Below are 21,042 nucleotides of genomic sequence, written 5' to 3'. Positions count from 1 at the left end.
GGTTAGGATGAGGCCTAAAGAGGAAAAAGGATAATAATGTGAAAGAGTGCCTAAATTAGGCCACTGAGAAAAGATGTGTGCAGTGCTGTGGAAAAGTTTTCAGAGAATCCTGTATTTCTTTCATTTTTTTTTTTTCTTCCAAGCAGATCGACGGTTCTTTAGGACATTTTTGGGAGCACCCGACTGAAAATGAGTGACAAGCAGCTGAGATTCAATGAAAATCTTTCAGAAAACCTGGAGAACTACTGACCAATACCACTTTAAAATGATTACAAGAACGTCTGGCACCTTGGAAGAAAATGTACGAAGAAATGTGTGCTTTAAAACTTTTGCACAGCACTGAAAATCAGAATTAAAAAAAAAAAGTAGGGGAACTTCTGGATGTGGCACCAGTGATGCAAATCAGGTCAGTTCTCGAAGACTTGAGACAAATGCTGCAGTGCAGTAGATCCTGGCAGAGAAATAACTCGATCCTGCCCCGTCGGAGCTCCGACGAGCTGAGCTGGTAGGAGGGAGGGGGGCGAGGGGGGGGCAAGGTGCAGGATGGAGCTCCGAGTTGATTAAATATTAGAAAACAAAAACAACCTCTGCTTTGGTTTGATCCAAAGCCGAAAGCATTCAACATTAGAGCGTCTCAGACTCGACTCCCCGTTTCCCCTCCCAGAGACTGAGCCATGACCCATTTCAGGGGCGGAGGTGCGAGTGGGAGGGGTGGACGGGGGTTCTTCAGGTAGAAGCAGACAGGTACACAAAGGCATGCCAGAGCTCTTACTTAAATCCCCATCCTGTTCCCCCTAGGACTATAGCTGCCAGGAGAATAGCACCTGCGATGGACCCTATTATGATATTGGTGCCACTGGGACCTGCGCAGAGGAAGGAGGGGAGGAGGAAGGGTGCGGAGGAGGAGGAGGAGGAGGAGGAGGAGGAGGGGCAGAAACAAAACAACACCACTAAAAAACACACGTCAGGAGACAGCATCAACACAGTACATCAACAACATCGAGTAGAGAAAGAAAGAGGCAGATGGTGAGATACCTGCAGACAGAGACAGAGAGATGAAGGGGTGGAGGAGGAGGAGACCATCACGTTGGGTGGAGATGGAAGAACAGGCGGGTGAGCGAGGGAGGTCACAGGGGAGGGGGGGAGACAACAGTTACATAAAAAACAAAGGAGAGAGAGTTGTATTACTTTGTTCTCTGCTCGGGCTCAGGGTGGCTTTTTGGGCCCTAAAAGAGCAGCTGCTTAATTGCTCTGTGTGTCATTGGCCGACTGCAAGAAAGTAAGGAAGACACTTGAAAATAAATAAATAAATAAATAAAAATACACCGCCTGGAAAACATTCAGCAGCACCACACACGCATTTAACAACAGGCCGTGTTCGCACATATGTTCTCATGGATAAACACGCTCACTTACAGCTCCGAGACTCTGCAGGAGGGAAAACACAGCGCCGTTCGTTTAACGTTCTCACAACCGGCAGGTGAGCTGCCCCGCTCTGTGGCTACGCGGACGATGAGCAGAGACGATGAAGGGGACATGAGAGGCAGACAGAGAGACGAGGACAGGCTGAGAGACGCTACGGACCTTTTTTCTCCGGACCCGTCGGGACCGTGGGCTCGGGGATGGGATCGAAGACGCTGCAGTCCTTCCCCGTGTAGTCTCGGTCACAGATGCACTTCACCTCATTGCTGCAAGTCTGCAAACAACACAAAATATGCCTGCTGTAAGAAAGAAAGACAACTCTGTATTTAACAGGGCTGCACAATATACTGAAAATTTACGGAAATCGCAAAAACAATGCAATAAATGATGAAACAATATATTTCAGGTACCCAAACATTCACGTTCTACATACTATAATATATTTGGTTAATCTAACAGACTGAGTGGTCTTGATGTCCACACCTGGTTTAGATGATAAAGATGACAGAAGAGAAACTGAAGAAAATGTGGCTTAATCGTAATTAAAAAGATCATCGCAATATTATACAGTTTTTCTAGTATTGTGCAGCCCTTTATACACTTACAGTATATATTTATATATACACATATACTTGATTATTTAAGATGAGACAGCTGCCTTTTAACTTAAAATGAACCCTGAAGTCGATCATTTTGGAAATATAAAAATAGAAAGAAAGCAACTTTGGATCCAGCAAAACACAAACTGTTATATGCAGGATTTTTTTTAGATTTTTGATGAAATAAAAATTATTACAGCTCCTAATTCTGTTCTTTATAAAAAAAAGGTATTTTAACGTTATTTTTATGGTTTGACCAAAACAGCTACAGCTCTGCTGTCATTTCTCAATATAAGATGATCTTAGTCTTAAACTGGCATTAAACTCGGCGGGGGATATGCATTATTTAAGGAATGCTAGGACTTTAATGTCACATCTGCTTTAGATTCAACCAAATCCCTGATGAGGTTACATAAAATGATCCAGTTAAGTTAAACTTTTCCTTCTTCATTTAAATTAAACCTTGTTTTGTTGTTTTTCTAGATCTTTGTTGTCTAAAGTTAAAGGCAGAGAAGATTTTTACCCCGTGGTCCGAGCAAATATGTCCAAAGTTCGACCCCTGACACGTGCTGAGGTTAAACGCCGCCACAGGGAGGCAGCGTCTTTCCAAACACATCATGTTGGGACCGCAGGGTGTGCCGTCCTCCACGTAGCCCATGTCTGAGCCGTCCTCCAGCAGCGCATGGCCACCTCTGAGGAAAGCATCCAAAAGTATCAGACGCACAGGTGAGGACTGGTTCCTGCACTGCTGACTGTGCCAAATGTCAGCGCCTACCTGCAGTCCAGGTACTTGTTCTGATGATAGAGGGTAAAGCTGGTCACCTCGCCCTGCAGGTCACCAAACTTTGGCTTTGTTGTGACGTTGGCACAGAAAAGGAAGCCACACAATACGTCCCTGAGGCGAGCGGAGAAACGCGTAAATGTGGGAATCAAAAAGCAGTTCAGAACACCTGAAGCAAAGGCGCTGATGTCACTCACGGCTTGTTGCACTGCAGCCAGCCTTTCCCTTCAGGACCCCGACCACAGTTTCCTTTTTCTGTCCCTTCAGCGTTCAGCTTCTCATAACAAAACCTGTCTGCTGAATCTAAAGGAATCACATTTAAAGAAGAGTGGAGTCAATCTAAAAACAGCTTAAAAGATATGAATGTCTGCTCTGTGCTCTGTGCTTACTGAAGCCCCAGAGTCCTTTGCACTGTCCGTCACGAGTCCGGCATCGTCCACCATAACAGCGTCCCTGCGAAGGTGAAAAAGTGCCGATCAGGCGTTTCACAGCAGAGGCTGCAGATAAGAAAAACGTGGCTCAATCCGAGTCTTACCTGGCTGCTGTCACAAATGTAACCATCCAGCTTGTGGACATTATGAGGACACTGCAAAAGGAGGAAGAAAAAAAAAAACAACATTTTGAAGATTTGTGTTTTAAAATGACTTGAGTTTTGTCCAGATGTGTGTTTTTACCTGGCTGGAGTCTCCAGTGCAGGTTTCAGGGATATCACAGTCGTTGACGGCCTCTCGACACACAACACCTCTCTGCTCATACTAGGAGAAAGGATCCAAACCCCAAAATTAGTCCCACATTTTGCACAGATTATCACTAGAAACAATCTTGGGGTACTTTATGATCAGGGTTACTTTTTAAAAAACAAATTCTCGGCATGTTTTATTGTTCTTTTTTTTTTTACTCGGATTTGAAACATTATGCTGCCATTTTGTTTTTTTTTGGATGCAAGGAGTACTGACGAGGTTTAAGAAGGTAGCAAACACGCAAATAAATCCCCTCTCTGTGTACACTAATCTATAACAGATCTAAATGTTAGTTAAAGAAAAATAAATTAATTCCTAAGAAAAACCAAAGCAGCTAGATGCTAAAGCCTGTATGTGGAGACAGCATTCACAAAGTCTCTGAAATGTCTCGAAACATTCTCAGTCATCATCACTTATATGAGTTGCAGAGGCTCACAGTCTTATTGCTTGAATTTTGAATATGTTCAAACGATTTGCGTGACAAATTTTCTCTCAAAAACAGCCACAGAGCAGTCGCAGGTGTCTCAAACCCGTCTCAGTTTAGTTTCTGTAATTCTAGAGCACTAGACCTGTATTTTGACTCCTGCACTGGAGCTCAAATATGACAAAAACGGACAAAACAGCAACCCTGAATGTCCTGGTTCAAAAACCACACCACTGATGAAGAACAAATATATTTAAAATCTGCTTATCTTAATTTCAAAAGGATACTCCAGAAGATTAAATCATAAATGTGTGTTTACAAAACAGGCAGAAGCAAAGATTAACAGCAAAATAATCGTCAGCTGTGAACACAAAAATGAGCTTTGATTTTTAAAAATGTGGCTGTGCAAAACGCGGCCACACTTTGAATTCAATGAGAAAATTATTTTCTTGCTATTTTAAGTCACCAACTCTTCTACAGTCCCAGCTCAGAGAGATAAAGGAGTACCTTAAATTAATTGTTGAGTTTAAAACATTGCATTTCATTAGTAGAGTTTTGAGACACTTCACATAATTTTAAGTTTCTCCCAGATCAACAAATGCATGATTTAATTAAATATATTTGTGGAAAACTGGACCATCTGATGTTTCAGTGAATCAATTTTTTCCTTACAGGTGGAAACAATTTGCTCTGGAAAAAAAAAAAAGTGACCATAGGTTCGACCAGTTCGTGGTTTAAAAATATTACCACTAGGTGGTGGGGAAGAGTTTCTTCTGAGGAAAAAGCGACCCTGGCAGAAGCATCCTGGGCGAGAAGGGGCACTTAGTCCCTGCAATCAGCACGAGCTGAACATGCACACCGTGCAAAGATCCAGATGGCACAAGGTTTTCACCAGCACATATCTGTATGACTGCGAGGAACTGAAAAACGGATGTTGACTTTTACACAAAAGTTCCTGTTTTGTGCACAAAAAAAAAATCTTATTTGAGAAGCTGAAGGTGAAAATTTCCATACCAGATATCATCTATTATCATCTTTTTTGGAAACTTAATTTAAACTAATCTTTTCCCTTAGTTTTGAGTAATTTAATCCCCGTATCTGACTGGATTATGGTTTAACTCACCTTACAGTCACTGCAGCAGAGTCCGTTGCTGCACATGGCATCATGGGTAAGGGTGCACTTTTTACAGCAGGTTCCTCCGCTGCGGGCACACTCCTGCAGGTAAACAAAGACACCGCTCGGTTTTCTGTCGATGCTCTCCGTCTGCACAAAACAAAGCTGACTGCTTACCACCTGGGATCCACAGTCACACTCTTCTCCTGGCTCCACGAAGCCATTTCCACACTCCGGAGGGTCCAGCAGCTGAAAGCATGAGCATAACGTGGGAGATTACTGACATGTAGAGATATCTGGGAGAAAAAAAAAGGTGTCAGTCGACGAAATAACAACTTTAACTTTCTGCCTCTGAAGATGGAGAGATGAAGAGATGAAGAGATGAAGAGATTCAGCGGCAGACGACACATGGCCCCTCACCTTATTGGGCTTGTTGAAGAGGCAGCTCCCACCCCCCTGGAGCAAGAACTGGATGTACTCGTCAACACTGCAGCGAGAAAACTTTCTGGGCAGATAGAAGCTGTGATCACACACACACACACTCATAAAGATCAAGACATAAAATAAAACACAAACAGTACAATGCTTTTTGGCCCGTTAGGAAGGCCAGATCCATCGTGGGTGTCTGTGCCATCACTTTGCAATCTGACACAAATGTTACCATCTGCAGTAAGACACAACTCAAATCATTAAAATCTGTGTGGTTCCATCTGTCCAGGAGAGCCCAGTCCAAAGCACCCGCGTAGTAAATACTTCTAGCTCAAAATCGGACATTTCTTGCGCGACATTCTGGTCGCCAAGCTTCAAACGCAGGCTGCGACCGTCAGCAGCTTGAGGTCTAGGTTGGGTTCAGTCAAAGTCACGCACTCGTAGAGGAGAAAAAAACAAAAAAAACAAAACTGCAACGTAAAGCGATTTTACCCGGTGTCTTGCATGATGCAGCCCACCCAGGCGTCTGAGCACCTGCAGTCACCTGCAAAAGAGAATAAATGTGGAGGATTACATAATGAAACTGAAGAAGTTGGTTACCAACATATGCAACGAACACTGTGACACTAAATATAAGATTTTCTGAAGATGGTGTTGATCTTTGGTCCTGACACTGGCTGGTGTTTAACATCAGTCCCTGAGATCGTCTTTCAGTGGCAGCAGCAGAGAGTTAGCAGATATGACTAATATCTAATGAATACCTAATCAGAAATACAACATTTTCACTATACAGGAAACAAGTTCCCTCCCATCATCGCTGCTACAATAAATCACATCTCCCGTTTTATCATCAGCGATATTTATACCAATTACCTTAATTGGATGTCTCTTTTATATTTACATAAATTACCTCATTATTTCTTTTTACATTGTTTTCTGTTTCTATTATTATAACTTTTACTTTTATTATAACTATAAAGTAAAATTTTGCATTAACAAGATGGCATTTTAAATGAAAACTTTTATATTTAATTACTTCACTTTAGTTCTACATATAAATACTAATAAGATAATTACCATTACTGAAAAACAACATTAACTTAATATGTTTTTATTTAAAAAAAACAACCATAAACACACTGAACACGTTTTACATGCGTTTCTATTCATTTAGCATGTTTTCAAATGTAAAATCATAATTTCTTTTAAGTATATTTACTGCTCTATGCTTCATTTCCTCCACTGTTTCTTTTTCTCTCTCTCTTCCCCAGCAGCTTCTAATGACTTGATCTTGGCTTCACCCTTTATCTGAACAATAAATCCAATCGGTTCAGGTCCCTGCAGGTTAAATCCGTTTCTGCTGACTCGCCTGCTGAGGTCCGAGCGTTGTTCCACCTCATCCCGATGTTCTGGCCGAGACTCTGACACAAAGTGATGGCCATGGCACTTACGCTCCCATACTGCAGGGGACAAATTAAACTACATAAATAAATCACAGCTTGTAGTCACATAAAGGAATATATATATATATATATATATATATATATATATATATATATATATATATATATATGTGTGTGTGTGCACTATATTGCCAAAGGTATTCATTCATTCCATCTAAATTATTGAACTCAGGTGTTCTTGTCACTCTCACGGCTACAGGTGTATAAAATCAAGAATTTAGGCATGCAGACTGCCTCTACAACCATCTGTGAAAGAATGGGTCGCTCTCAGGAGCTCCGTGATAGGACGCCACCTGAGCAATGAGTCCAGTTTGGAAATTTCCTCACTACTAAATATTCCACAGTCAGCTGATGGTGGTTTTATAACAAAGGGATGGGAACGACAGCAGAAAGTGGAAGTTCATGTAAAACCACAGAGTGGGCTCAGAGGATGCTGAGGAGCACAGAGGTCAGCAGCTACAGACCTCCAGACTTCAGATCAGCTCAGGATCAGAGCGCAGAGAGCTTCATGGAGGGTTTCCACGGCCGAGCAGCTGCATCCAAGCCTTCCATCACCAGGAGCAAAGAGTCGGATGCTGTGGAGTGAAGCACGCCGCCACTGGACTCTAGAGCAGTGGAGACGTGTCCTCTGGAGGGACGGATCACCCTGATGGACGAGTCTGGGTTTGGAGGTTGCCAGGAGAACGGTTCTTGTCTGACTGCGTTGTGCCGAGTGTAAAGTTTGGTGGAGGGAGGATCATGGTGTGGGGCTGTTTTTTTAGTTCTTAGTTTCAGTGAAAGGAACTCTTAATGTTTCAGACATTTTGGACAATTTCATGCTCCCAACTTTGTGGGAACAGTTTGGGGATGTGTGAAGGGAGGCGAGTGAATACTTTTGGCAGTATGGTGTACATATATCTTATTCATTCTGTTTTAGTTACAGGTACAGCTTTTCAAACACACATCTACTGGTTGTTGCTTTAAGCTGCCACTAGAGGGCAGTGTCACAAATGTTTAAGATGAAGGCTGATCTTTTTGGTCCTTTGTAGCTTTCAGAAAATACTTTATGTTGGAATGAAACAAATTTAAAAACAATTATGGTTTTGTTTTTTATTTTAAATGTGGTTTTTTTTTTCCTTTTAGTGTTGAAACATTCTGCCAGCGACCACTTTTGGACATAATCAACCAATAAACGAGGGTCTGAAGTCATCACTGAGAGCATTGTGCTTTTAGTTTTTATGAGAATTACATGCAAGTCAGTCTGTGTTGGTTAAATATCCATAATCCTTCTTTCTGTGAATACATATTTACTAAACGGACTACGAAAAATCAGTTTTGTCAAGACAAAAAAACAAGAAAAGGTTTTAAAGAGGTCATAATATTCTGTGTTGTTCATGTTATTTGGCTTTTCTGCATGTAAAAACATCTGCAATGACACAAAGATCAAAATCTGCACCTAAGGAATTATTACTGTCACTGAGCCGCCATGTTTGTAGTCCAGGCTTCACTTACTTCAAACAGCCTCAAACAAAAAGAACAAACAAAAGTGATGTGTGCTGATGTCTAAATAATCAGAGCAGATTTACAGAGACAGGTGTGAAAACAGAGACAGACACAAGGTGGTGGCGGTTTTTCAGAAAATAATATGCATAAAACGTTTTGTTTCTAACTTTAAGGCTTCAGTTTTAACTCTAACCTCATTTGCGATCTATATTTAGCTTCACTAAATGTTTTTTAATCAGGTGTTTTTTGTTTTTTTTGTACGACGGTCACCTCGTTAATCCCTCCTCCTCTCGTTTGAGAGCACACCCCTCCTGTGTAGGCTGTCCCACTGCGGCTACTGTGAAATGTACGCCCTCTGGGGAAAAACAAAACAAAAAAAACAAACAAAAAAACAATCCATTTCAAATCAAATCTCCACCAGAATCTGTATTTTTTTTTTTTTTTTTAGGGTCCGCGATTCCCTTACGAGAAAAGATGGACAACATCGCTCTGCTCCCTGATGCTGTCCTTCCTGTACTTCATGAAGTTCTGCAGCGTTACCAGCGGGTCCTCCACCATGGGCATCATGTTTTCAGCCATCCAGGTTTCCATGGCGACCAGCACAATCCTCGTATTCAGCTGCTCCTTGAAGATCTGAGGAGCACAAAATGCCCATCAGCTTGGTTGCGGCGAACGCAGGGCACGATAAACGAGGACACGCCCCCCCTGACAGGTGGCGGTGTAGGCGAGTGGAGGTGGAAGATTTACGGTTCTTACCGTGTCTGCCGTGTTGACCACAGCTTTGGCAAAGTTCTTGGTTTGGCTGCTGGAGCGGCGCAGCTGTACAAACTGCAGGGAGAGAAAAACCCACAGATGGCTTCAGGGATGGATGTCTCACATGCAAACACTCAGATCATGCACAGATCATTCGACACAAGAGGAACAAACCTAAAGTTTAAATGCAGGCATGTTTTGATTTGTTATTTTTGATCATGTTGGCCAATATTTCTTTTCTTTTTTTTAATTTATATGGTTTTAAGGCTCTAAAACAGTAGGGCCACTATCATGCACGTGTTACTTGTTTCTCTGTTCCAACACACCTGATTCAGAGGTTAAATCACCTCTTCATGTTCTGCAGAAGCCTGTTAATCACCCATTGATTCAAATCAGGTGTGTTGGAGCAGAGAAACAAGTAAAACCTGCAGGATGGTGGCCCTTGAGGACCAGGGTTGGACACCCCTGCTCTAAGACATAAGATGAAAACAAACTAACTCTGAACCTCTTTAAAATGTATTCTCTTACTAGCAGCGGAGGTTGGTATAAAATAAGTGGGAAGGCAGAGAAATGTGCAGAAAACATGGTCACAGATGTGGCGCAAGCTTCACAAACAGCTTTTTAACTCACCAAGTTATTGTCGTTGACCACCATCAGCTCGATATATTTGATCTCGGACTGGACAGAAGGTTTCCTGACGAATCTCTTGGATCTTCTCAGCACCCCAGCAGCGTGCTGATTCCTCGTTTGGTTTGGTCTGATGTTGTCAGCATCACCTCCGCTGCTGTCCTGCTCAATGTCCTCCGCACAGTCTGGACACACAAGAAGCACAGCTGCAGGCAAATACCAAACTACGTGACTTTACTGAGCTTTATATCCTTTTTAATTGTCGCATTTTTGTCCAAAATGACCATTTGAGTTGACAAAAAGATTGTTGATTTTACTTTATTTCCATGTGACGTGATGTAAGGATTCTCTAACATTTACACATCACTGCAAAACTGTTTATAATCAGATGTCAAGATTAAAACAGATTTTTAAGAAAGACTTTTCTTTGTTTGATGGTAATTATGAAAGGTAATAATAAAAATAAAATAATAATTAATAATCTGTTTCATTTCTCAAGTTTTGCAAGATAACCTGGTTCTTATCAGGTCCTAAAATTACTGACTTAGATTAACAACAAACAACAGATGACACTGTTTTACTTTTTTTGTTACATAAATTCTAACCACATTTATTATGGCCTGATATTTAAAGGGTCAGAACTGAAATGAGGCTGTAAGGTGACCACGTACCTGGGCAGTACGGGGAAAGTCTAATATCAGGCATCCTGCGAACTATGTGAGCGCCATCGTCCTAAAAAAAACAAAAACAAACGTAAATACAGCGGCTTCACCGTCCAGGCTTCACCACACTTTAAAGTAGTGAGGTAATTATCTCTATGAAGTCATTTTAATTGTTATATTAAAGCCATAATATACGACCAAACGCAAAAAGTAAGATTTTATCCGCTAAACCAAATGTCTCCGAGTCTATAAAATTATATTTCAAAGTTGTGGAAAAAATGAGCAGCGTTTTCTTCTCCAGGATGGTGGACACAAGCTCTCAGTTTAGATTAATTTCCACAATGAAGCCAAACTCGTTGCTTATGAGTGGTCAGAGGTACGGTTTGATGAGATACTTGTCTAATTTGAGGCTAACACTTTATAGTCGGCCTACATGGAAGGGGTCGCTTTTACTTAAGTTAAATCCTTGGCTGTGTCATGAAGTCAGGATTTCAGAAACATCTTAAAAATCTCGAGGAGTCTGTTAGTTCTTGGAATATGTGATGGGAATGACTCTCAACTGCTACCACATCGAGTTTTCTCTCAATATCTGTAAAACTCACTGAGTTGTAGCCACTTTTGTGCCGGCTAAGGCCAATTTGCTGTGGCAGCCATCTTGATTTGGGTTAATCAGCTGTAGATGTACAACCAGAGATTACTTTCTGAGACGTTCATGGTGATTATTACCCGCCTGTCATGGCGACAAGCGATAATCTTCATTGGTCTAACGCAAGGGTGGCCAATCCTGGTCCTGGAGGGCCACTATCCTGCAGGTTTACTTGTTTCTCTGCTCCAACACACCTGATTCAGAGGTTAAATCACCTCCTCATGTTCTGCAGAAGCCTGTTAATCAACCATTGATTCAAATCAGGTGTGTTGGAGCAGAGAAACAAGTAAAACCTGCAGGATGGTGGCCCTCCAGGACCAGGATTGGACACCCCTGGTCTAAAACCACCAACTTTTAGTGTTTAAAAGCAGGTGTTTTTTCTAAAACGTTCACCTGATTGCTGTCATTGTGAACTGGTTCAATTCCATACGAGAAGAAACCATCGGAGAACATCCCACTGCGAAGCAACAGAAGGAAGAAATCAGATGCAAGGCAGGAAATAAAGAAAAAACAACAATAAAACAGGTGAACAGGTTGACAGTGTTTGTATGAAGCTCACCACAGGCCGCTGCAGGTGGAGACAGCAGCCCAGGACTCAGGTAAACCTCTTAGCCTTCCTTGGTAGTAGCAGTGTTCCCCTCCCTGTGACAACGACGAGCAAAGCTTTCACCGTGCTCCTCGCCGTTACAGCACAGTTCGCGACCTACTTGTGCCCCGTGCTTCATTCACCGCAGGGGCGGAGGACGGCGCGGCTCAAGGGTCTCCTCAGTAAATCAACACTTTCGTTGCTCGACACGGTTAGATTTAAGGATCGACGGCACAGAAAGCAACTCAAGGGCAGAGATCTGCGAACACTGCCGTGCAAGGTCGCAGCTGCAAGGAGGAACCACCAGGAGAGGCGAGAAATTCTGGTCCGGTCGGATCAAATTGAACTCAGCAGGGAGTAGTGCGTGTGTGTGTGTGGGTGTGTGGGTGTGTGTGTGTGTGAGTGTGAGGGGAGTGAAATGATGACGTGCTCCGGTCTCCCGTCCAGCCGCCGTGGCATCATCACGTGAGGCCAACAACCAGCTGAGAGACAATCTGCTCTGACTGCAGGTCTCCACTCCCCGCCCCCCTCCCTCCTCTTCCTCCCACCTCTCCGTTTGAAACACCGACGGCCCAGAAACACACATGCACGCCCAAAACGCCACAGCTCATCCTGCTTTTGTTTTAACTGCCATTTTTTTTTTTTTTTTACTCTTCGTTTCTCCTCCTCCTCCTCCTGGTCTTCTTTCATTCTCTCGGCTGCCAAGAACTTAATGATACTGCTGAGCTAACTGGTTGCCATGGAAACAGGCTCGTGATTGGTCAGGGGGGGCTGAAGGAGAGTTTGGAACGATGGTAGGTGGTAAATGGTACATACACGTAAGAATAAAATAATTTTGGCGAGCGAAATGCAAACATGCCACAGTAAAGTTTCGCTACCCGCCCTCTCCCTTATCTCTGGGTGACTCTCCCTGTCGGCTCGAGGGTTTGCACTTCTTCTTTTTGTCCTGGCTGTCTGAGAAAAGCTCACAAACGTGCAGACCAGGAGCGTCAGCGTTTCAGTTGCATAGCAGCCTACTTCTGAAGCAGAAAGCACATAATGCACGTTCTATGAATAGACGAACTCTAAAAATATGAACAAGCCTTCTAAAAATTGACCTTCAAAGAAGAAGCAAAACAAAAAGCTTTGTTTCTGACGTGTCTTCAAATCACTCCATGAAGACGAACATGTCCTCTGAGGAGGTGGAGGAATTTATCTGACAGACAAAACTTTGATTTAATTTACTGGAAAACGATTTTACAAGCAAAGAACTGTTTAAAGTGCAGCACTGGTGGTCTCCAAATGAGCCTCCAGATGGGCTGTTAAATTTCAGAAAGATTAAATTATTATAAAAATAAATTGTGCAAGTTTTCCCGCATTTACTGTAATTCATTTTAGGTGGCGAAACTTTCAACAACTTACAATAATTCATTTTAGAATTTAAGGCAACTAATTTTATACAGTACAGCTTAGTATTTAAGTTTAGGTTAGGTTTTTTATTTTTAGCATTTATGGTAATTCATTATACAAAGTGCAGCTTTTTTACAGTTTATAGTGATTCATTTCAGACACTAGTTCTTCTTTTACCTGCTCCCTTCTTCAGAGGTTTCTGCAGCGAGCAAACTCGCACCAAAGATTTGGGAATTGTTTTATGCCGGATGCCCTTCCTGACGCAACCCGAGCTCAAACCTGCAGCCTCGGGATTATAAGACCGCAGCGCCTCCGTGCAGCTTTTCTAGCGTTTACAATAATGTTTCACGTCTGACCAGCGGTTTCTCTGCTGCTAACCCACAGAGAGGTTCAGACCTGACGGTGAGTGAAGACAACTACCATGGATGTCACTAAAAAAGAACAAAAATCTCATTGCAGACCACTGAACTCAGCTCCAAATGATATTCCCTCATTCACATTTTGTGAACACATGCTGTATTCACACCCCACGCTAAAATAAAAATCTTACCATAGACTGTAAGGGTCTGCCGTTATGGTTAAAGTGTCGCTCCACATATTCTGACGACAGCAGGTGGCTGCAAGAAAACCAGGGACAGACGTCAGTAACGGCAGCAGCATCGTTCAAATCAGAGAAAATTTCATCTAGGATGTCTTCCACTAAAGGTTTCCCCTCAAACGTATTCCACCTATTAGCATGTGGTATTATTAAACCGTGTGTGTGCGTGCCACATTGGTATTCCCCATCTTGTCGTGTAGCATAATAGAGGCGCTAAGTGCATTTGCGTAAGAGCGGGGAAAATGCTAATGAGAACAGCTGCAGTAAATTAGGAGCACTCGCTGATTACAAGCATGTACCGAAAAAATAAAAATAAAAACAGATCCGGTGATACTAACTGGTTTAGTTCCAGGTCAAGAGTGAAGGTGCGTCCAAAGGCTTCCACCTGAAAACAGCTCTGGGCCAAGTGAACGGGCTGAAGAAACAGAGGAGGAAAAAAAACATAAAACAGTTACACAGACAGATCTGACAGATTGTAAATTAGAGTGAAACCATTTCGGCTGAGTGTGTCACTCGATTAAAACCCACTACGATTTCTGATGAAGCCTTATGAATAATTCAGCAGAATCAATACGCTCTGAAAGCATCTCAGTGGCTGAAATCTTCCCGTGATTGATAGAGCCCTTATCGATCAGCGTTGGAGAGTTACGGCCGTTTGATATCTGATGGGAGTGACAGAAGGGGCTGACAGAACGATGAGAGGACAAGGATCGTCTATATTTAGCTGAGCTGTCCCTCATGGACAGGTGCCAGCTCCGAGGAGGTGAGGAGACAGAAGGGACGGAGAGAAATCTACTACAGACGAAACAGTATGTCTCCTTGGCAGCCCCGACCGTGCCAACGTGGCTTTGATTTCAGTCTGGAGGAACCAGGCCGCAGTGAATCACTGGGCTTTTACGATAAAATGCATCACTGTCCAGAAATTATTCACTTCAACGAGTACAAACAACAGATTTCTCATGGCTGTCTCAGAGACGCTGAAGGATTGGGAGCGCTCTATCACGGTCGCCGTTTTATTCTGGCTGATTCTGTGGCGTCTGACAGAACAGTTCAGTCACCTGATTAATGTGGTGTTTATTAATTGTAGCACGCGGCGTATTAGGCTGATAAAACTGGGAATGTTTAAGAAACGGGGCTGTTTTCTGATCTCCTCATCTGTTAAAACTCGGATTGTGTTTTCATTCAGCCAACATGCCTCCTACTTTCCCTCACTGTCGCTGCTTCTCCCAAAATGAAGCATAAAGGAGCAGAAACTGAGAAAATGTTTGTTAAGTAATGCGATAAAGTTTGCTTTATGTTCAGTATAAAACAATGTGAGAAACATCGTCATCTTTAAAGAGTTTCTCCAAGTTCTGCTTTAAATGCTGCAGTTTTTAACAAACGGGAAATTTGATAATAATAATAAAACAAACAAAAATTGTTTTAAAAAAATCACATCACAAGTTGAATTTCTGTCTGCCAGTTCCAACTCCCACGTTTTACATCATTCTCCAGGCAGCTCACCAAGTAAATGTCAAATCTGTCTTCGATTATTCGTCATGAAGTAAAACAGGACACGGTGTTCTTTCAGATCATTTTCACTTCAGGTGTGCTTTATTTTACCTGAAGATTGTAATAAACTATTAATTTTTATTTGACTAAACCACAGCTTAATTGCAACTGAGATTTATTTATTAATAGTAAACGCAGGAGAATGCAGTCCTGTCTTTCCTCACATACTGACATAAATCTGAGGTTTAACTTGTTTGGTAAAAAGATAAAGATAAAAATAACTTTTTGTGGTTTGTTTATGTCCCTTTCCTGCCTCAGGAAGGATCTCACTGGGCTGCGACTGCTGTAGACAAGCTGGAGACTCAAAATTTCGAGAAAACAGGCAAGTTTTGAGATAAAATCTGAGTGTTTGGAACCAAGCAGCCAGCGACTCGTGTTCTTAGAATCCCAGCCGAATTTTATGCGCCCGGCTTGCAAAACTGTATTCTAGGCTGCGGACATTATTTTGCTGTTAATCTCAGCCCACATCCCAACCTCAGCCCTCTTCGTCCTGTCAGCCATGTTTATGATTCAATCTGCAAGGGTACACTTTTGGAATTCGACCAGTTTTTTACGTCTCTGCGACTCACATGAGGAAACCGAGGACCCTAACTGACGCTTGGAGGCATTTCGGAGACTTCCTCGTGTTTCCACAGTTGGAGCCCAGTGAGATGCCAGTTCTTCTTCTCCACCGTCGCCCACTAAGCCGCGCACGCTCTGGACGGGGAATAATTACTAAAACATGGCTGCACTGAATTGGAATCAACTAAACTGGACCTGTTTGTTTCGCTGTACGTCGCCCAGACATGACTTTTATTGTGATCTAGTTTCGTACAAAAAAAAACCCTGGAACTGACCCTGACATCGAAATCGCAAGAAAAAAAAACAGGAAGAGGAATACACTATATCATAAGGCACAAGCCTTTTCTAAAAACACAGTGTTTTGTGGAAATTCGTCAAATATTTTGCATTTTCTTGAGAAATTCGTGTAATTTCATCCCTGCTATAATAATATATCCTGGAAATGTCAGGCTGACGACAATCCAAAGGAAAAACTTGCATTAAGTTTCTGAAGGTGCCACCAGAACAACTTCAGTGGAGCTGAGCTGTCATTTAGGGCTGAAATATCAATCTTAAAAGGAAAATATTGGAAACATGTTTGTTAGCAGAGCCAGTAAAACACCTCAAAACATACCAGGATTACAGGATTTCAAAGGTTTAGTTTGTTCCTTAATGTTATAATTCTTCTGAATAAGTAATGACAACAAAAAGCAAATCTTAAAAAAGTTGAAAAAAATCTAATCTTCTATGGAACAAAATTCCACAAGGCTGACAATAAATCAACAAACAGCTTAGCTAAAAACGCTCCGTCAGCCATTTTGAACAAAACCTGATGTAACAGAAGAGAAAACAGGTTCAGATCATCTGACCTGCTGCTTCTATATTTATCCTCATTTCAAGCATCCTGAATATTTAACTTCAGCTTCACGAAGCAGGGCGCAGTCTTTTAAAACCGATGAGGTAACTGCAATCTTTTCTAAGTATTTCATGTGTTTAATTATACATCACAGCCGTCACGTGACGGTGACGCGCCGCGTGCTTCCTCCCGACGTTGACTGCGACGGAGAGAATACGAGTCGAAAGGGAAAGGGGCAGTGCTCAAACGGGCCTAATGGGGACACACTTCAACACACCACTGAATAATGGAGGCGGCGAGCGGTGAGCGGCTCAGGATGGATGATCGAACGTGACGTCAGAGTGTTTCAGTATGGGCCGCGAGGAGATGGCGGCAGAAAGGCACGCAAACATTTTAAAACATAAAGCCAGTCAGATGTTACAACTTGTCTTAGTAACACTTGGCTTGTAAGTCCATAAATGCACATTTAAAGTCACACTAGTTAACTAGTTAGGCCAACAAAGCTTTAACTAGTCAACTAGTGGACATTTTGGGTATTACTAAGTCACACTAGTTAACTAATCCAACCTGTTTTGGTGTTACTATTTAATTAGTCAACACTTTGGGCACACTAATCGGCATTTTTTAGACACACTAATTATCTTGTAAGGTCAAAAAAGCCTCAACCAGCATTACTAGTTACTAGTTCTGCCTAATTTACCTGCACTTGTTGACTAGTATGGCTACAATATTGACTAGTTAACCAATAAAGCCAAAATAAGTTTTACTAGATGACTAGTGCAAATAATTTTGTCCTCACTCTGAACCTAATAACACCCAAAATGTCCACTAGTTGACTAGTTAAAGCTTTGTTTACATTTTAGGCACACTAGTTGACTAGTGGACATTTTATACATTAGTTAACCAGTAAAAAAAGTTTCAACTAGTGAGCATTTTGGGCCCTACTAGTGAACTAGGCAACATTTTAGGTGCACTACTTGACTAGCTGACCTTTTTAGGTGGACTATATCACAAGTCACTACTCAACTAGTGAGCATTATGGCCTTACTAGCTAACTAGTCTGTATTTTAGGCACACTTACTAGTTGACTAGTCTGATTAAATTTGGTCTTACTAGTTGTCTAGCCTGATCAAAGTTGGTCTTACTAGTCAGCTTGTCATTATTATAGGCACATAAGTCGACTTGTTCACATTTTACATGCACTAGTTAACTAATAAGGCCAAAAATCCTCAACTAGTGAGCATTTTCAGTGTACTTGCACAACAGTTATTGACTAGTTTGGTCCAGTAGTGCATTAAAAAAACAACTAGTTGAGACTTTTGTGCTACTACTGTGGCAAGATGGCTGACTAGTATCATTTATGTTCCAACTAGTCCCATTAAAAGGCAAAAAAGTGTTACTAAGAGTGTTTGTTGAACTAGTGTGACCAAAACGTGCAACTAGTGAAGTATTCACACAATAAATACACAAACAGCTTGCCATACTGATCGATACACAATCAAAGGATTTCAGGGACTAAATGGGTCAAAATCTCAGAGACGCCGCCCTGTTTCCTTCTTCAGGTTCAGATCTGAGCAGAGAGGGACAAAAAAAGACGTCCGCCTGTCTCCATTCTGTCCTCACAGAGCAGCAGCATAAAAACCATAAATCTTTCTTTATTCTGATTTTTGTTTTATGTGAATTTGGTCAGGAGGTAAATGAGTTGTTAGCTAATCTCTATTTGCTTTTAATGAGCTCTCATTTGATGGGAAGACTCCTTGTCTTTGGGTGTCCCTGGATGCCAAATTAAGCCTGGGGGGCGGCTGAGAATTCACAGAGCAAACAAACGGGGACGACGAACAGAGGACAAAGGGGAAGTTCGTCCTACGGAGTCCCAACTCACCGAGCCGTGCCCACTGCTGTTCCTCGCCCGGGTGTTTAAGCGGTCGTGAGCCATTTCCTCCTCTGACTCGGTTTGCTGCACCAGCCATTTCGGATAAGTAATCTCAGTTGCAGTTTCCCAGCCGTCCAGCCGGCCCGAGGGGGCAAACCAGTCCCACATGCCTCCATCTGCACCTGACATGGAGCAAAATAATCCTTCTGATCAGGGATGTTCAGCACCAGTTAGAAGGAAAAAAAAGAACCAAATCAGCAACTTCTTCATCAGCATGCATCAGGAATAAATTGCCTCAGATAAATTGGTGACCTAATTTAACACTGGCCACTATTTCAAGATATTCAGTGGATCTGATTAGTGTGTTTTGATGGAAGCATGTCTCACGCTCTTATATAAAGCACATGGAGGGTTTATGTGAATTTAAAGCTCTGCAATCGTCTGCAGATAATTCGCCTGGTGATTGACAGACATGGTGCTTTGAACTTGATTTTAAAAGGCTCCTTCAGCAGATCCGTGGAGGAAAATGTGTCAATGCAGCAAATCGAAGAGCTGCTTGGCACCGAGAGCAGTCAACAATAAAATCTGATCCGGCACCGGGGGTTAGAAAAGTGATGCTCCAAGGAAAAAAAAAACAAAAAACTGTGGATGCGAAAGAAAACGAACAGGGTGCCCCCCCCNACCTCTCTCTCGCTTACCTGAGACCGCAAGCCTCTCGCCCACTGCAGCAAAGACCATGAAGCACCACACCGCCTGCATGATCCTCACATATTCCCGCGGATCACAGCATCGAGAAGCGCAGGAGCCCAGCGGGTGGAGAGGAGGAAAAAGATCAAAAAACGCACAGCAGAGATGATGGCGAGGGTCCCCAAGTTAATCTGCTAAACATCTGATGGTGCGCGTCCTCTCATCTCTCCCCCCCCCCTCCTCTCTACCGCTCGATCTCTCAGCTCCGGCCGCCGCGGAGGATTTGGACTTGCATACCAGGGTGACGAACGAGCGAGTCGAACCGGGCCTAGAGACTGATCGGCGAGGAGCGGGAGAGCGCGCATCGCGGACGCATCGCTCCGCAAGGCTGCGCGGCTCCGTGTTCTCGGGTGAAGTTGTGCGTGCGTGTGTGCGCGCGTGTGTGTGTGCGGTATGCGGAAACGGAGGGATGGGAAAAGCGGTCTGCGGTGAGGAGGACACGTGGGGCCGCGGCGCCCTCCCTCATCCCGAACAGCCTCCTCCTCCCGTTGCCATGCAGCTCTGCGCAGGGAGAGGATGCGACATCCCCGGAGTGCGCGGCCCCGGACAAGCTTTAAAACCGGGCTCGGGTTCATTCATTCATCCTTTAAATCTAAAATCATGTCTGAATGGTGTGGAAAAGCCGTTTCTGCCGTTACATGAATCATTCCCGCAGGTCTGCAGAGGATAAAGGAAACCCCGCCCTGACTCATCCCTGCCTCCAGATTACCACAGAAACTTCTGCTCCCAGAGCTTCATCCAATAATCCTGCTGTGAAAACCCAGAATCTGAGTCCTGCAGCGTTCCACGAAGGAATGCATATCGCCCGCCGCCCTTCATGTCACAGTTTCAGGCCGAGTGGAGAAATAACAGCTGAAGCCATTTTGATCAAACCTCGAAAATAAAGTTTTGCTCAGTCTCTCGCCATCTGTTAGCACTCAGGGCATTCGCTGAGGATGACTCTCAGCTACCACACCAAATCTTTAGCACAATATCTGTAAAACTGACTTATTTTATAGCCATTTTTGTGTTTTTCTGTGGTCAGTTGTTGTGGCTGCCATCTTGAATTGGGTTGTTTTCACCAGTTATTCAGTTGCAGATGCACATCCAGTGATTACTTCCTGAAAGCATCAATAAAATCTGCCCGGTGTTTCATGAAATTTGCTGCAAACAGACAGAAGCAAAGACATTATTGCCTGCTTTTTCCTGCAGTGGGGTGGTAAAAGTGGCCCGATTACAGAGAAAAGTCTGTTTAAATGTTACAGATCAAGGCATTCACAGACTTGAGCAATTGAAATGTTGCCTTTTTTAATCACTTATTAGAGCTGAAATGCAAAATCAGCACGCGTTAAAACTAAGCCCATCTTTATACGTTTCATGGGAATTCAGGGGACAAGCAGCAGCCAAAAGCTGCTCATTAAATGCATCGATTAGCCTAATTTACCACCATCAAGGGTCAGCATCTCGAAGCAGAAGTTTCAGCAGTTTTCTGCTCCGGAGAGTTTGGGTGCCAAGAAGGACAGACGTCAGCAGACAGAGGAGCGTTTACTGCTGCCCAGAGATTTAAGGAGGATTATTTGCTCCTCGATTTATTTCCAAATATTCTGAAGTCCATCACTAAGACAGGTTATTCAGCCAGTTTGCTCTAAAGTCAGGCAAATAAAAATAATTACAAAAACTAAAAGAAACAAAATGAGAGAATGGCATTGCAGACATTTGCTAAAGCAGCAGAACACTAACAGAAGCAACTTCAAATAAAGCTTTCAGGACTTCACGGAGCG

At 42.9% G+C, this 21,042-nt stretch overlaps 1 protein-coding gene across 3 annotated transcripts in view; it reads right to left on the bottom strand.

The window, feature by feature from the left end:
* Positions 1-21,042, bottom strand: part of LOC108243795 (disintegrin and metalloproteinase domain-containing protein 11) — a 29,246-nt gene that overhangs the window by 7,917 nt on the left and 287 nt on the right. For 2 of the 3 annotated variants that reach the window (XM_037978782.1, XM_037978783.1), the window contains exons 2-24: positions 18,545-18,717; positions 14,054-14,130; positions 13,668-13,734; positions 11,702-11,784; positions 11,536-11,599; positions 10,506-10,566; positions 9,838-10,019; positions 9,211-9,282; positions 8,921-9,087; positions 8,725-8,809; positions 6,879-6,969; positions 6,002-6,053; positions 5,501-5,600; positions 5,258-5,329; positions 5,090-5,182; positions 3,477-3,557; positions 3,338-3,388; positions 3,192-3,255; positions 3,000-3,105; positions 2,797-2,916; positions 2,545-2,713; positions 1,585-1,696; positions 773-863 (exon numbers count right to left, since the gene is read on the bottom strand). In XM_037978782.1, the coding sequence (XP_037834710.1) occupies positions 773-863; positions 1,585-1,696; positions 2,545-2,713; positions 2,797-2,916; positions 3,000-3,105; positions 3,192-3,255; positions 3,338-3,388; positions 3,477-3,557; positions 5,090-5,182; positions 5,258-5,329; positions 5,501-5,600; positions 6,002-6,053; positions 6,879-6,969; positions 8,725-8,809; positions 8,921-9,087; positions 9,211-9,282; positions 9,838-10,019; positions 10,506-10,566; positions 11,536-11,599; positions 11,702-11,784; positions 13,668-13,734; positions 14,054-14,130; positions 18,545-18,717 (2,233 nt within the window). Of the gene's footprint in view, positions 1-772; positions 864-1,584; positions 1,697-2,544; positions 2,714-2,796; positions 2,917-2,999; positions 3,106-3,191; positions 3,256-3,337; positions 3,389-3,476; positions 3,558-5,089; positions 5,183-5,257; positions 5,330-5,500; positions 5,601-6,001; positions 6,054-6,878; positions 6,970-8,724; positions 8,810-8,920; positions 9,088-9,210; positions 9,283-9,837; positions 10,020-10,505; positions 10,567-11,535; positions 11,600-11,701; positions 11,785-13,667; positions 13,735-14,053; positions 14,131-18,544; positions 18,718-19,233; positions 20,108-21,042 lie in introns of those variants that run through there. The other variant, XM_025008880.2, reaches the window with a different exon arrangement.

This window comes from Kryptolebias marmoratus, linkage group LG12 (assembly GCF_001649575.2).
Source record: "Kryptolebias marmoratus isolate JLee-2015 linkage group LG12, ASM164957v2, whole genome shotgun sequence".
Classification (NCBI taxonomy): domain Eukaryota; kingdom Metazoa; phylum Chordata; class Actinopteri; order Cyprinodontiformes; family Rivulidae; genus Kryptolebias; species Kryptolebias marmoratus.
Note: the sequence above shows the minus strand (reverse complement) of the source record. Positions and strands in the feature narration are given on the sequence as shown.